The sequence below is a fragment of the Leptodactylus fuscus genome, chromosome 5, assembly GCF_031893055.1.
Source record: "Leptodactylus fuscus isolate aLepFus1 chromosome 5, aLepFus1.hap2, whole genome shotgun sequence".
Lineage (NCBI taxonomy): Eukaryota > Metazoa > Chordata > Amphibia > Anura > Leptodactylidae > Leptodactylus > Leptodactylus fuscus.
This window is the reverse complement of record NC_134269.1, coordinates 28,016,885-28,034,232: the sequence shown is the minus strand read 5'-3', so window position 1 is coordinate 28,034,232 and position 17,348 is coordinate 28,016,885. Positions and strand designations below refer to the sequence as shown.

Genomic DNA, 17,348 nt, shown 5'->3' with positions numbered 1-17,348 from the left:
AGAATACTGTCAGGGCTCCTAGGAACCTATCTATAAAACATAGTATAGAACACTGTCAGGACTCCTAGGAACCTATCTATAAAACATAGTATAGTACACTGTCAGGGCTCCTAGGAACCTATCTATAAAACATAGTGTATGACACTGTCAAGGCTCCTAGGAGTCCATCTTTAAAACATAGTGTAGAACACTGTCAGGACTCCTAGGAATCTATCTATAAAACATAGTGTAGAATATTCTCATGAATCCTAGGAACTATCTATGCAATATCTAGCTCTTTAAGGCAAACACAGCCAAGGTAATGTCATTGCGAAAGTGACTTTCTTACACTCTGGGGTCTCTTCATGATGTCATAATGCTCAGCATGCCCATGTCACTGCTGGTGGCCCAATCACTGGCCACACTGGTGACCCGGGTACATGACAACACCCCCAGGAGGCCCATAAGAGGTAACAGAAGATGAGTATGAATGTTTTTTTTTAAATTTTTATCACCTCTCCTGGGCCTCCACAAACAATACTCTGAAGAGGTATGCAGAGACTCCATAGTAAATCTCCTTTTGTTTTGTAAAAAACTGATCACTTTGGGATATTTGGGTTGAACCTGCTTCGGGACAAGTAGGTTTGGCCATCTATGGTAGTCACACACGTATAGGGCACTGTCATTCATAGAATGGGCATCTTAGTACAGGTCTCATTCTCTAAGCCTTCATGACGTCAGCCACCATGGAGTGTGATGAATTAGTCCGGCCTCGTTCACCATGCGTCTTCTTGGGGTTTTCTAAAATTTTTAACTGATGACTGTGCAAAATTGTGAATGAGTTTCCGGATACTCCATCATTTCTATTACGTGAGGTATTTGCACTTTCCCTGTCTCAGCAGTTACACGCTGTGCGATCCCACTGCCCGCCATAGACTGGTGTTTATTGTGCTGAGATCATACAGGACACTGCAGCTATGTACTGTTGAGTCATGGGGCTCGCTGCCAGATATAGTCAGCACCACGTGGTGCTCCGGCTGTACTAGTGTCAGCAAAGCCAATGCTGGGATTTGTTGTGCTTACTTAAAGGCGAACTCCAAGTGAATCCAATGTCTCTTCCCTTACCTCTTCTCTTGGCTCCATGTTCTCTTTGTGTACATAATGGTTGTGTTTAGCTCTGTATTTGTATTTTTCTGCAATGTGTGGGTGGGATTCGCTATTTGCAGTGGGATTTGGGGTGACTTTAAGCTTAGGGTTCAGACTAGACACCAACACACTGCGACAAAACCTCAGCAATCATGGGGCGGATCTTCAATCCCAAGATGTAAACAAGGATGCCTCAATTTCCCGGATTTAGACAAACTATAATACAAAGTATAGAAAATGGCGTGACAAAGACTTCTGTATTTGGGCGAGAATAACGTACGATTAGGTTTTGTAGCCTCCAGATAAAATCCCGATTTTCGAGTTGGTTCATTATGGGATTAAAAAAGAAATTCTGTTTCTAATAGAAAGAGGAACAGGAACGAAAGGACTGAGGGCGAGACCGGAGTCACCAATGTGATAAGAGAGGGTGCGGGATCCAGAAGAGGAGGCTACGGGAACGAAAGCGATAAAGACATAATGACATACCGCCGTGCGGGCAAATAGCCCAGAATTATAGGGTGTAAGGGCTGGACCGACACACACTCATTATGTGGTATGACCATGGTAATCCTGCTGTATACAGCACACACAGGATGACTAATATCTGGCCTCAGCGTATACTCCGACCCCCACAGGACTGCCAGTGACCTGCTGAAGAAGGGGCAGGTGTTATAGTACCTGGACCGCCATGTAGTACTATAATAAGTGCCGCTACCCTCCATTCTGCTAATCACTAGTAGTCCTAGGCACAGAGGAAAAAACGAAATATCCGTTCTGTACATTGTTAGAAAACCAGGACTCCTTGCACATAGTGACCTATAATACCGGGATGTCCTGCCTGACTGCGGCTTCAGTATCCCGACTGTATACGGTATAGGCCGGGACTCCCAGCATTACAGACCACTATGTGCAAGGAATGAGTTTGGGCCAAGAACGCCAGCCGATGTATGGACAAGACTTTTCATTATGGATTGTCCCATGTGCATGGGGCCCCCAATCCCCCTACTAAAAGATAAACCAGCAAAGTGAAATCCTGAAACATCCCTTTAAATCAGTGTGTTGTGTATATAGGGGTGATCACAGCTAGTTATGGGGGTGCAAAGTGATAAATACTGTTAGTATGTAAAGCATTGGGGAGAGAAAATACAAAATCTAATACTAAACCTAATACAACTACTAATAATAACAACTAATAATAATGCTCTTAATACAACTAATAGCAATATTAAAGATACTACAACTACTACTACTAATAACAGGGCTACTACTAATACTAGCACTAATAATACTACAAGGACTACTAATACTATCACTAATAATAATACTAATAATAATAATACTATAAGGACTACTAACACTACTACTACTACTACTACTATGAGGACTACTAATACTAGTACTACTACTAATACTATAAGGACTACTAATTCTAGTACTACTACTACTACTATGAGGACTACTAATACTAGTACTACTACTAATACTATAAGGACTACTAATTCTAGTACTACTACTAATACAATAAGGACTACTAATACTAGTACTACTACCACTACTACTATGAGGACTACTAATACAAGTACTACCACTAATACTATAAGGACTACTAATACTAGTACTACTACTACTACTATGAGGAATACTAATACAAGCACTACCACTAATACAATAAGGACTACTAATACTAGTACTACTACTACTACTACTACTACTACTACTATGAGGACTACTAATACAAGCACTACCACTAATACAATAAGGACTACTAATACTAGTACTACTACCACTACTACTATGAGTACTACTAATACAAGTACTACCACTAATACTATAAGGTCTACTAATACTAGTACTACTACTAATACTATAAGGTCTACTAATACTAGTACTACCACTAATACTATAAGGACTACTAACACTACTACTACTATTATGAGGACTACTAATACTAGTACTACTACTAATACTATAAGGACTACTAATTCTAGTACTACTACTAATACTATAAGGACTACTAATACAAGTACTACCACTAATACTATAAGGACTACTAATACTAGTAGTAGTACTACTACTACTATGAGGACTACTAATACAAGTACTACCACTAATACAATAAGGACTACTAATACTAGTACTACTACCACTACTACTATGAGGACTACTAATACAAGTACTACCACTAATACTATAAGGACTACTAATACTAGTACTACTACTAATACTATAAGGTCTACTAATACTAGTACTACCACTAATACTATGAGGACTACTAATACTAGTACTACTACTAATACTATGAGGACTACTAATACTAGTACTACTACTAATACTATAAGGATTACTAATACTAGTACTACTACTAATACTATAAGGACTACTACTACTACTACTAATACTATAAGGACTAGTAATACTAGTACTACTACTAATACTATAAGGATTACTAATACTAGTACTACTACTAATACTATAAGGACTACTAATACTAGTACTACTAAATACTATAAGGACTAGTAATACTAGTACTACTACTAATACTATAAGGATTACTAATACTAGTACTACTACTAATACTATAAGGACTACTAATACTAGTACTACTACTAATACTGTAAGGACTACTAATACAAGTACTACCACTAATACTATGAGGACTACTAATACTAATACTACTACTAATACTATGAGGACTACTAATACTAGTACTACTACTAATACTGTAAAGACTACTAATACTAGTACTACTACTAATACTATAAGGACTACTAATACTAGTACTACTACTAATACTATAAGGACTACTAATACTAGTACTACTACTAATACTGTAAGGACTACTAATACAACTACTACCACTAATACTATAATGACTACTAATACTAGTACTACCACTAATACTATGAGGACTACTAATACTAGTACTACTACTAATACTATGAGGACTACTAATACTAGTACTACCACTAATACTATGAGGACTACTAATACTAGTACTACTACTAATACTATAAGGACTACTAATACTAGTACTACTACTAATACTGTAAAGACTACTAATACTAGTACTACTACTAATACTATAAGGACTACTAATACTAGTACTACTACTAATACTATAAGGACTAGTAATTCTAGTACTACTACTAATACTATAAGGATTACTAATACTAGTACTACCACTAATACTATAAGGACTACTAATACAAGTACTACCACTAATACTATAAGGACTACTAATACTAGTACTACCACTAATACTATGAGGACTACTAATACTAGTACTACTATTAATACTATGAGGACTACTAATACAAGTACTAATACTAATACTATAAGGACTACTAATACTAGTACTACCACTAATACTATAAGGACTACTAATACTAGTACTACCACTAATACTATAAGGACTACTAATACAAGTACTACCACTAATACAGTAAGGACTACTAATACTAGTACTACCACTAATACTATAAGGACTAGTAATACTAGTACTACTACTAATACTATAAGGATTACTAATACTAGTAATACTACTAATACTATAAGGACTACTACTACTACTACTACTAATACTATAAGGACTAGTAATACTAGTACTACTACTAATACTATAAGGATTACTAATACTAGTACTACTACTAATACTATAAGGACTACTAATACTAGTACTACTACTAATACTGTAAGGACTACTAATACAAGTACTACCACTAATACTATGAGGACTACTAATACTAGTACTACTACTAATACTATGAGGACTACTAATACTGTAAAGACTACTAATACTAGTACTACTACTAATACTATAAGGACTACTAATACTAGTACCACTACTAATACTATAAGGACTAGTAATTCTAGTACTACTACTAATACTATAAGGATTACTAATACTAGTACTACCACTAATACTATACGGACTACTAATACAAGTACTACCACTAATACTATAAGGACTACTAATACTAGTACTACCACTAATACTATGAGGACTACTAATACTAGTACTACTACTAATACTATGAGGACTACTAATACAAGTACTACTACTAATACTATAAGGACTACTAATACTAGTACTACCACTAATACTATAAGGACTACTAATACAAGTACTACCACTAATACAGTAAGGACTAGTAATACTAGTACTACCACTAATACTATGAGGACTACTAATACTAGTACTACTACTAATACTATGAGGACTACTAATACTAGTACTACTACTAATACTATAAGGACTACTAATACTAGTACTACCACTAATACTATAAGGACTACTAATACAAGTACTACCACTAATACTATAAGGACTACTAATACTAATACTGTAAGGACTACTAGTACTAGTACTACTAATAATACTATGAGGACTACTAATACTAGTACTAATACTAATACTATAAATACGACTAATATTACTACTACAACTAATACTATAAGGACTACTAATACTAGTACTACTGCCAGTAACAATACTACAATTACTACCACTAGTAAGAAGCTGGACATGATGTGACCCAGCTGTTTCCTCGGCGCCACCACTGTTGGTCTGAAGACAGTAGACATCTGGCCTTTACCAATGAAACCAGAGCCAGGGCTACCTTCGAGTGTTGCTGAGATCCTTCATCCTCCCTGTCATCCTCACCCATTTGGTTCCAGTCAGGTACCAGCTGTATCAGAGGGGTCAGGCTGGAGGGGCGCAGGGTATAGATGACAGTAACTTACCAGAGAGCCATCTGTCAGTAAGTACAGTGCAGCAATGGCAGGACAAATAGCGGCAAAGCAGAGGATTCTATGAAGATTAGTCTGACTGTAATGCTCCCTAGTGGAGGGCCCCATGATATATACACACGCTATACCCCTCATTCCAGAACCAGCAGTAGCTGCATTTACATAGCAATACATTACAGGGGCTTTAAGGGTCTCCTCACATTTACCTTTCCTGACCTCATAATGCTGACCTTTCTAATTCCCATTCTAAATATAGGAGGAAAGTAATGTGACCTTATAGCAGTGTATACAGAGGAGCCGGGAGACACAGCCATGGCATTAGTAATAATAATAATAATAATAATAATAATAATAATATATTCAGAAATCACAAATATTACAATAAGTAAAGTATAGATATTTATATTATTTTGATTCCTAAATTAATGTATTTGAATTGCAATAAATAAAATAGGAATTATTATTATTATTATTATTATTATTATTATTATTATTATTATTTTGATGTGATTCCATTTCTACTCCATTTGTACATCAGGGAATGTTAAAATTGCATGAAATAATTTTTCTTGCCCAAAACCGGGGTGTGACTTATAGTCAGGCGTGTCCGAAAAATACGGTAATAATTAAATCTGTAATAATTAATGAATTTATCACAATTTATGGGCTAAAAAGATAAGACTATAGTAATAATATTGATAGTTACTGTGACCACTATAAGGATATGTTCACACATAGCAGAAATGCCGGGGGATTTTACATCTGGTTTGTGGGCAGGTGCAGCGATGTGGATTAGATGTGAGCGAATCTCATCCCCGCGCTGCAGAATACGAACAGTCAGGAGGGAAATTGACTTAGGTAAGGTTATTCCATCTTCATCATGTTAGTTCTGTCTGGGGATTTTCACATTGAATTTTAGTGCGAGAAGCTCTCCAGAAGACCACCACTATGAGAAGACAACCACTATGAGAAGACCTCCTCTATGAGAAGACTGCCTCTATGAGAAGACCGCCTCTAGGAGAAGACCACCACTATGAGAAGACCACCACTATGAGAAGACCTCCTCTATGAGAAGACCGCCTCTATGAGAAGACAACCACTATGAGAAGACCGCCTCTATGAGAAGACCACCACGATGAGAAGACCTCCTCTATGAGAAGATCGCCTCTATGAGAAGACCGCCTCTATGAGAAGACCGCCTCTATGAGAAGACCTCCTCTATGAGAAGACTGCCTCTATGAGAAGACCTCCTCTATGAGAAGACCTCCTCTATGAGAAGACCAGCACTATGAGAAGACCTCCTCTATGAGAAGACCTCCTCTATGAGAAGACAACCACTATGAGAAGACAACCACTAAGAGAAGACAACCACTAAGAGAAGACCACCACTATGAGAAGACCTCCTCTATGAGAAGACCTCCTCTATGAGAAGACAACCACTATGAGAAGACAACCACTATGAGAAGACCGCCTCTATGAGAAGACCAGCACTATGAGAAGACCAGCACTATGAGAAGACCTCCTCTATGAGAAGACCACCACTATGAGAAGACAGCCTCTATGAGAAGACCGCCTCTATGAGAAGACCAGCACTATGAGAAGACCTCCTCTATGAGAAGACCTCCTCTATGAGAAGACCTCCTCTATGAGAAGACTGCCTCTATGAGAAGACCTCCTCTATGAGAAGACCTCCTCTATGAGAAGACCAGCACTATGAGAAGACCTCCTCTATGAGAAGACCTCCTCTATGAGAAGACAACCACTATGAGAAGACAACCACTAAGAGAAGACCACCACTATGAGAAGACCTCCTCTATGAGAAGACCTCCTCTATGAGAAGACAACCACTATGAGAAGACAACCACTATGAGAAGACCGCCTCTATGAGAAGACCAGCACTATGAGAAGACCAGCACTATGAGAAGACCTCCTCTATGAGAAGACCACCACTATGAGAAGACAGCCTCTATGAGAAGACCGCCTCTATGAGAAGACCAGCACTATGAGAAGACCTCCTCTATGAGAAGACCTCCTCTATGAGAAGACCTCCTCTATGAGAAGACTGCCTCTATGAGAAGACCTCCTCTATGAGAAGACCAGCACTATGAGAAGACCTCCTCTATGAGAAGACCTCCTCTATGAGAAGACCACCTCTATGAGAAGACTGCCTCTATGAGAAGACCACCACTATGAGAAGACCTCCTCTATGAGAAGACCTCCTCTATGAGAAGACAACCACTATGAGAAGACAACCACTATGAGAAGACCTCCTCTATGAGAAGACCACCACTATGAGAAGACCGCCTCTATGAGAAGACCGCCTCTATGAGAAGACCAACACTATGAGAAGACCTCCTCTATGAGAAGACCACCTCTATAAGAAGACCGCCTCTATGAGAAGACCTCCTCTATGAGAAGACTGCCTCTATGAGAAGACCACCACTATGAAAAGACCGCCTCTATGAGAAGACCACTACTATGAGAAGACCGCCTCTATGAGAAGACCGCCTCTATGAGAAGACCACCACTATGAGAAGACCTCCTCTATGAGAAGACCTCCTCTATGAGAAGACCACCTCTATGAGAAGACCTCCTCTATGAGAAGACCTCCTCTATGAGAAGACAGCCTCTATGAGAAGACCGCCTCTATGAGAAGACCAGCACTATGAGAAGACCTCCTCTATGAGAAGACCGCCTCTATGAGAAGACCAGCACTATGAGAAGACCTCCTCTATGAGAAGACCTCCTCTATGAGAAGACCGCCTCTATGAGAAGACCGCCTCTATGAGAAGACCAGCACTATGAGAAGACCTCCTCTATGAGAAGAACACCTCTATGAGAAGACCGCCTCTATGAGAAGACCAGCACTATGAGAAGACCTCCTCTATGAGAAGACCGCCTCTATGAGAAGACCACCTCCTTATCCAGACCAGATTTCCGATGATGAGAGATATTATTAATGCTACAATTGATTATTATTATTATTATTATTATTATTATTGTATTATCATTATTACTATTATTTTGCAAGTATTATTACTACTATTACCTATTATTATATTACTTATAATCATTCCTACTACTTATATTATTATTATTTTGTGACATATTATTTTATTATTGCTACTATTGTGTATTATATTATTATTATTATTATTATTATTATTATTACTACCACTTATATTGTAGTTATTATCACTATTACATTTATTATATATTTTATTAATATTACTATTATGAATGCTTCTACAGTAATTATTATTATTATTATTATTATTATTATTATTATTATGCTATTTTGCTATTATATTCCTATAACACTCAGCTTTATGGTTGTTACGTGTTCTATACTGTCTGTAGATCCAGAATGCCTTTGCCTACTTCTTATAGAACACTAGATCACAAGTATTATATATGTCTCTCTATACTGTATACACTATACTATATATATACTATATAATACACTGGATATCTCGTATATTATACTCTGTGTGCTGCGGCTTTTACTATCACCCTCAGTATGTCTCAGCTATGTAGTAATAGGCGGCCTGTCCCTTTAATGATTGCTAGCTTCCTGACTCCTCCCAGGGATCCCTGCCATAGTGTAGTCAGCAGCTGAGTCCTGAGCCCGCACTTGCTCATTGCTCTCCGGCAGCCTGACATGGCACAAGCTCCTCGCTGCTCCATGGGGCTGCTGTGCCCTCTCTGCACCCACCACCACCACCAGGACTGAGCTGCTGGTAGTAGCCTCACCGCCATCCTTCTCCTCACCATGGCTCCTTGCCAGGAGGTCAACCTGTCGGATCTTCTGCCGAACCTGAACTCCAGCACTGGCAGCAGCACTAGCAGCAGTAGTGGGCATACCCTCACCTTCTCCCAGAAATGGATGGTAGGGACAACCTTGGCTTTCATGATCTTGATGATTGTCTTCGGAAACCTTCTGGTCATCATCGCCATAGCCAAGACTCCGAGGTTGCAGACTATGACCAATGTGTTCATCACCTCTTTGGCTTGTGCGGACTTGATCATGGGAGTCCTGGTGGTGCCACCAGGTGCCACCATCCTCATCACAGGGGAATGGTTGTATGACACCATCGTGTGTGAGCTGTGGACCTCAGTGGACGTCCTGTGTGTCACGGCCAGCATCGAGACCTTGTGTGTCATCGCTGTGGACAGATACATTGCCATCACCTCACCTTTGAAGTATGAGATGTTGGTGACCAAAGCCAGGGCAAGGATTGTGGTCTGTTTCGTATGGGCAGTATCTGCCTTGATCTCCTTCTTGCCTATCATGAACCACTGGTGGAGAGACACCAACAACCGAGTTGCCCAGGATTGTTACAATGACCCCAAATGCTGCGATTTTGTCACCAACATGCCCTACGCCATTGTGTCTTCCACCATCTCCTTCTATGTTCCCCTGGTCATCATGATCTTCGTGTACGTCAGGGTATTTATAGTGGCCACCAAACAGGTCAACCTGATAGAGAAGGACAAGTTGAGGTTCAGTAATGGCACGCCGTTGCCTTCAACCAAAAACAGAAGGACCTCTAAAAGAAGACCCTCAGGGTTATTGGCCATCAAAGAACACAAAGCCCTCAAGACTTTGGGTATCATCATGGGCATCTTCACCCTCTGTTGGCTTCCCTTCTTCGTGGCCAACATCATCAAGGTCTTCTGCACTGCCTTAATAGAAGACGATATCTTCTTGTTCTTGAACTGGTTGGGCTACGTCAACTCAGGGCTGAACCCCATCATTTATTGTAGGAGTCCAGATTTTAGGAAAGCCTTCAAGAAACTTTTATGTTGCCCCAGGACGGTGGACCGAAAGCTACACGCTTTGTCCAAGGACCCTAAAAGGTGCCAGTATGCCTCCAGCAACCAGCTAACCTTTGACGGGACCAAGCACTTGCCGGACGCTGAGCTGGGCAATGGGAGCCTTAGCAGTAGTAGTCGGTGTAGTAGCCGGACAGAGGAGACCAGCCTGAAAAACAGCCCCGGCAACTCCCACCATCGTGACGGGCCCGACCTGTAAGCCACTGAATGGAGCCTTCATTCCATGGAGTCAATGGGGTCGACCCCTGTGTTTTACAGAAGATGACGCTTTGCACAATCCTCACCAGAGAACACATAACCGAGGCGAATGTCCATGTATCTTCATGCCTATCGTCCATAGGCACCGACAGCCTATTCCTTACTGCTGTGCAAAACCAGACATGTTTACGTGATACAGTATGGACTCCTCCAGGGGTAGAGGTGGCTCCTGACATGTTATGTATGTGCTTTATACCCCCCCTTATCTTAATTTAAGACTACTGGTCCCTTCAAAGTGACCCCCCCCCCCCCCAACATCTTAGTGTTAGATTCATTGTATGTCCTTATGTAGCAGAGCTGAGCTTGTCATTCGGTGTCAGAAACCTTACATGCATATATACAAATACAATATATTAACTTATGACCACCGCTAACCTTAAATAACGCATTCGTCTCTGCTACATATTGGATATGGTAAAGCAGCAGGGATGAGTTTGTCATGTGGTGCTTTTTCTTTAGAGAGTCACTGAGTAGAGACGTGTAGAAAAGTCATCTTCTGCTCTATGTAAAACAGTAAAAACTGGGACAAAGTCAGCTCTGCTACATCCTGTATATCTCAACAGGAGTAGTAGAGGTGAATTTGTCGCTTAACCCGCTGAGTAGAGATGTGTAGTAGGTTGACTTTCAGCCCTATGTACTACAATAAACACATAGCTAATAGCACATTCAGCTCTGCTACATACTGTACATCAACAGGAGCAGCAGGAATGAGTTTCACATTCAACTCTGCTACATATTACATAAATGTACAAACGCAGTAGCGAGGAGTTTGTTATTTTGAGTTTCACATTCAACTCTGCTACATATTACATAAATGCACAAACGCAGTAGAGAGGAGTTTGTTATTTGGTTCTATTCTTTACGCCAGTAAGTCAGCTCTGCTACATATTGTATACCTACACAGGAGCAGCGGCAAGGGATTTGTCATTTAACTTTTATAGTAGATCCAGAGAGCTTCGTGTAGGGTTACCTACAGTATGTATTGTGCCAATAACAAAGTCAGCTCTGCTACATATTGTATACCTACACAGGAGCAGCAGCAAGGGATTTGTTATTTAATTATCTTTCGTACATTCAGGTAGCTCAGGTAGGGATGAACAGAAGAAAGTCCTAATGACACCGAAGTATAGAAATCCTATCATCAATTTGAGTTGAGCAAATCACAAAGTCAGCACTGCTACATATTGTACATCTACAGATACAGCAGAGGTGAATTTGTTATTAAACTCCTATCTCTACTGCATTCAAGTATCTCCATATGTAAAGAGTAGTAGTATGTTTACCTACAGTATGACATCAGTAACAAATTCCACTCTGCTACATGCTGCATACCTACACAGGAGCAGCAGAGATGAATTTGTTATGTAACCCTTTTCTCTCGGTGAAGAGACAATCGCTAGATTTACCTGCAGTCCTATAGAAGTCCCAGGAAATACATGACATTATGTGCCAATAACAAACCCAGCTCTACTACATAGCGTAGCGGCAGGGGAGAATTTGTTATTTAACTCTTTACTTTAGTACATCAGGGTAGCATGCTATATAGAGATGAACCTATAACAAATCCAGCTCTGCTACATATCGTATACCTACACAAAAGCAGTGATGATGAATTTGCAATTTGTCTTGCTTTACTACATCCATGTCGTCTCCTGCGTAGAGAGTAGCAGATATACCTTCAGTTTGACATCAGGAATGGTGCAAACAACAAAGTCAACTCTGCTACATACTGTTTACATGCCTAAAGGCAGCAGAGATGAATTTGTTATATAATGTCCCTTAGTACATCCCGGTACCTCCATGTGTAGCCCTTACAGTTTGTTATCAGTAGGGATTGCGGCAATAACAAATTCGGCTCTGCTACATCTGTCTATAGGACATTTCTTATGCACTTTATCTTTGACATGTTATATTAGAATACACATTATCCTCAGGAAAATTGGACATTTTTTAGGAAGACCCCCCATGTCCCCCACCCCTACCCCTTCTCATCATCTAAAGGTCAAAATGATGTCACATGGGGTTCCCGTCCGGCCCCTATATATTCCATATGGCAGCCGTATATGCCTGAGTTCAAAAGTGAATGTTCTTATTATATGACCAAGGAGGGTATCAGACCTACGCTTAGTATGGCATACGGATGTAGCAGAGCTGACTTTGTCACTTAACTATCAGCCTTTCTTACCGTCCTGTGTAAAACAGGTGACAAGACATTTCTATATTCTAGTGAGCAGTACCAAATGACAAAGTCATATCTGCTGTTCTATCTATACCAGGCTAAATGGTGGACCTAATACTAGACTAGACTAGATGTAGCAGAGTGGAGTTCGTTCTGTTACATGTCAACTAACATGCTGTGAAATTCCTGCACATAAGATAAGATAAGATAATCCTTTAATAGTCCCTCAGTGAGGAAATTTCATTGCTTATATGACACAGCAGAGCTGAGTTTGTCACTCAGCGTCTCTGTTATGGTATGATATCTCAGGGTGGTTTTACTTAGGCCTATGTGTAAATCTGCATTATCTTTACTAATAAAGATGGATTGACAATGGAGAACAAAGAGTTAAAGTTAAAATTGCCATTGGCTGCTAATTTACCAACAGCGGCCACTACAGGGGAATAGGGGTATTACATGCAACCGTTCAAATAAATAGTTGCCTATATACTATACAAATCCGCCATGTATGACTTATGTACGCTCTCTACTCTGGCCCCCCTCCATGAAGTCCATATCATAAAGGGGTTGTCCTGATAAGATGATCCCTTTAAAAAACACAACTCCAGCTCTGCTACATCTCTCCATCCATCTGTACATATCTATACAGCACAGTACACACAACACATGGGACTTTCGATTTTTGTGCAATGTTTGTCACCCACATGCAGATGTTTAATTTTTTTTTTTGCACATGCTTAGGATGACACGCACATACGTGTATCGCATTACAGAGGGTATTAATGTATAATGTGTAATAATGTTGTATAAATTATCATCTAAATTATGTATATACAGTATTAACGGAGGAACTATCTGACAGAACTGTCTATTTTTCTATATGTAATTAAATGTGTACTATGCCACAAGGGGGCGCTGTCTGGAGTGTTACTGGGTGGTCTAATCACTATGGGTATGGAGAGTGTGTGTGAAACAGTTCATGGAGTGAGTGCTGCACACACAGCGCCGGACATTGTGTAGTGGTTGTGCTTGGTATAACACCTCGGCCCACTCACTCGAATGGGACTGAGCTATAAACAACCCATGTGACCAATAAACGTGTCAAATGTCATCACTTCCTTACACTGACTGATAAGCCCCAGGACAGGTGACTTTGATTTTTTTATACCCCCACCCGGTCACCCCCAGAGTTTACACTAAATCCTTCACATCACCTTTAAAGGGATCCTATCATTAAAATTACATTTTTTCTCAATCACATGTAGGAATAGCCTTGAGAAAGGTTATTTTTCTCCTACCTTTAGGGCTCATTCGCATGGGGCAAGAGGGGGCGGATTTTGGCGCCGAATCCTCCTCTGAATAGAGGTCTATGGAGACCGCTAGCGTTCTTTTTTCCGTGAGCGGTTTGTTCGCGCTAGCGGAGCGAGCTGCCCTTTCTTTAGGCGGATTGCGCGGCTGATTCTGCCTCACAGCAGCACCCTCCCGACCATTCATGGCCTACTCCGGAGCGGGAAGCCGCGACTTTCAGAAGCCGTGACAATTGCGGCAGGCGCATTCTGGTCCTATTCTGACGTGGCTTCCTGCGTCAAAATCAGGACCAAAATACACCATTCTGTGCCCCACGTGAACGGGGCTTTAGATGTCTTCTCCGCGCCGCGGTTCGGTAGAAATCCCGGTTTTCGTCTGTATGCAAATGAGTTCTCTCGCAGCACTGGGGGCGGGCCCAGCTCTCAAACAGTACTGAGGGTGTTCCCAATGCTGTGAGAGAAATCTCCAGCGCTGCCTCCATCTTCTTCAGGAATATCCTCTTCACGCGTCTTCTGCCGGAGGTGGGTTCAAACTTCTAGGCCTTGGGCAGAACCGACTGCGCATGCCCACAGGCCACAAGAAAATGGCTTCATACTTACTGTGTAAACGGCCATTTTTCTTGTGGCTGCAGGCATGCGCAGTCGGCTCTGCCCGACGCCTAGAAGTTTGAACCCAGCTCTGGAAGAAGACACGCAGAGAAGCCGTTCCTGAAGATAAAGGTGGTACTGGAGATTTCTCTCGCAGCATTGGGGACTCCTCCCAGTGCTGTTTGTGCGCTGAGGACTGCCCCCAGTGCTGCGATAGAACTCATTTGCATACAGGCGAAAACCGGGATTTCTACCGAATGGCGGCATGGAGAAGACATCTAAAGGTAGGAGAAGAATAGCCTTTCTTAAGGCTATTCCTACGTGTGATAGAGAAAAAAATGTGATTTTAATGCTGATTGAATGTGATTTTAAGCTAATTATACTGTAAGATTAGGACACAGTGTGACCTGGCGCCTATGTCATAGCAGAGACATGACTCACTGACACAGCAGCGGCCGCAGGACTCTCACGTATCCGATCACGTAAGGACTTCCTGCGGTTTGGTATTGGGCAACTGAAATCCCTGTACTCATCACTAAAGTCATGTAAGGCCCGTTCAGACTCGAGCCTTTCTCTTTGTGTTTTTTGCTTAGTCAGTCAAGATGTTCATTTATTAACCCCTTCATGAGCAGAGTGTTTGGGTTCTTTAAGGGGTTAACACCTCATTATTCTAAACCCCATGTATTAGTTAGGCCTTGTTCACATCTACGTCAGTAATCCGTTCGGGGGAGTCCGCATGGGGATCCCAGGAACGTACTACCAAATACATTGGCAAGCGGTGTGCAGTGAAAGCACATGGACCCCATAGACTATAATGGGGTCCGTGTGCTTTCCGCAGGTCTCCGCACAGAACATGCGGACAGAAAAGTACTTTCCGATCTACTTTCCTCTCCACATGACTCATGTGGAGACCGCACTGAAAGCACATGGACCCCATTATAGTCTATGGGGTCCATGTGCTTTCACTGCACACGGCTTGCCAATGCGTTCGGTAGTCCGTTTGGGGGTGGGGGTGGGGTCCTCATGCGGATTACCCGAACAATTCAGCACTCGCTATTGGCATCCTTAGCGCAGCTTTCTGGAATATATTATGTTATGCTCCATTCTCTCTACCAGAATGAAGAAAATTGTCTACTGCCACCTAGTGAAAGGAACTATCAGGTCAATGTCTGACCCTTTAACAAGTCTTGTAATGTGACAATGATCAATGGAAAAAACATGAGTTAGGTGGCGCTAATGAGACAGATCAGTTTGTTGGCACACCTTGTTCTGTGTTATTTGCATTGTATATACAATGGACTATATAGAGGTCAGAGAGGGGCGATCCCCAGGTATTGGTCACCATGTGGTGTACCTATCTGTAGGACTGGATATTGTCTCAGTAGTAGCTTGCAGGTAATAACTGGTTACAGTACACATTGTGAGGTACAGTATAGAGATGAGCGAACACTGTTCGAAATGGCCGTTTCGAATAGCACGCACCCATAGGAATGAATGTACGTAGCCAGCACACAGGGGGCTAAGCGGCTGGCCGCCGGTAAGGTCTGCGTGCCGGCCGGCTCCATTCATTCCTATGGGTGCGTACTATTCGAAACGGCCGTTTCGAACAGTGTTCGCTCATCTCTAGTACAGTATATAGAAGACCATATGTTCCCTGAACACTATATAGCGGTACAATGGCTTCTCATGCAACATTGTTGTCTGTCAGAGGAAATTGTGTGTAACAGATGTCACCTCTAGTCACGCTTCATTACATGTTCTCCAGGTATAACCCGACTGCCCGCATCTCTTATAACAGTCTGGAATATTAGGTTCTGTTCACACCATGTCTGTGCCCTACATCTAACATATATGTCCAAATATCTGGGTTTCACATGGATTCATTTTGTTTAAGGGCAGTCTATCTATGCTGTCTATGTAAACTGAGATTGATCTTATCTATCATCTATCTATCTATCTCCTATCTATCTATCTATCTATCATCTATCTATCTATCTATCTATCTATCTATCTATCTCCTATCTATCTATCTATCTATCTATCTATCTATCTATCTATCTATCTCCTATCTATCTATCTATCTATCTATCTTCTATCTATCTATCTATCTATCTATCTATCTCCTATCTATCTATCTATCTATCTATCTATCTATCTCCTATCTATCTATCTATCTATCTATCTATCTATCTATCTATCTCCTATCTATCTATCTATCTATCTATCTATCTATCTATCATCTATCTATCTATCTATCTATCTATCTATCTCCTATCTATCTATCTATCTATCTATCATCTATCTAT

At 40.9% G+C, this 17,348-nt stretch overlaps 1 protein-coding gene across 1 annotated transcript; it reads left to right on the top strand.

Annotated features, from left to right (window-relative positions):
- The first annotated feature begins 9,530 nt into the window (after positions 1 to 9,530).
- LOC142202529 (beta-4C adrenergic receptor-like) lies at positions 9,531 to 14,046 on the top strand. Its single transcript, XM_075272685.1, has one exon. It carries the CDS (start codon positions 9,647 to 9,649, stop codon positions 10,907 to 10,909), a length of 1,263 nt encoding a protein of 420 aa, XP_075128786.1. The 5' UTR covers positions 9,531 to 9,646; the 3' UTR covers positions 10,910 to 14,046.
- The last annotated feature ends 3,302 nt before the right edge of the window (positions 14,047 to 17,348 follow it).

What these genes read in the sequence shown, in the direction of transcription:
- LOC142202529 (XM_075272685.1), top strand. Translation starts at nt 9,647, where the DNA reads ATGGCTCCTTGCCAGGAGGTCAACCTGTCGGATCTTCTGCCGAACCTG.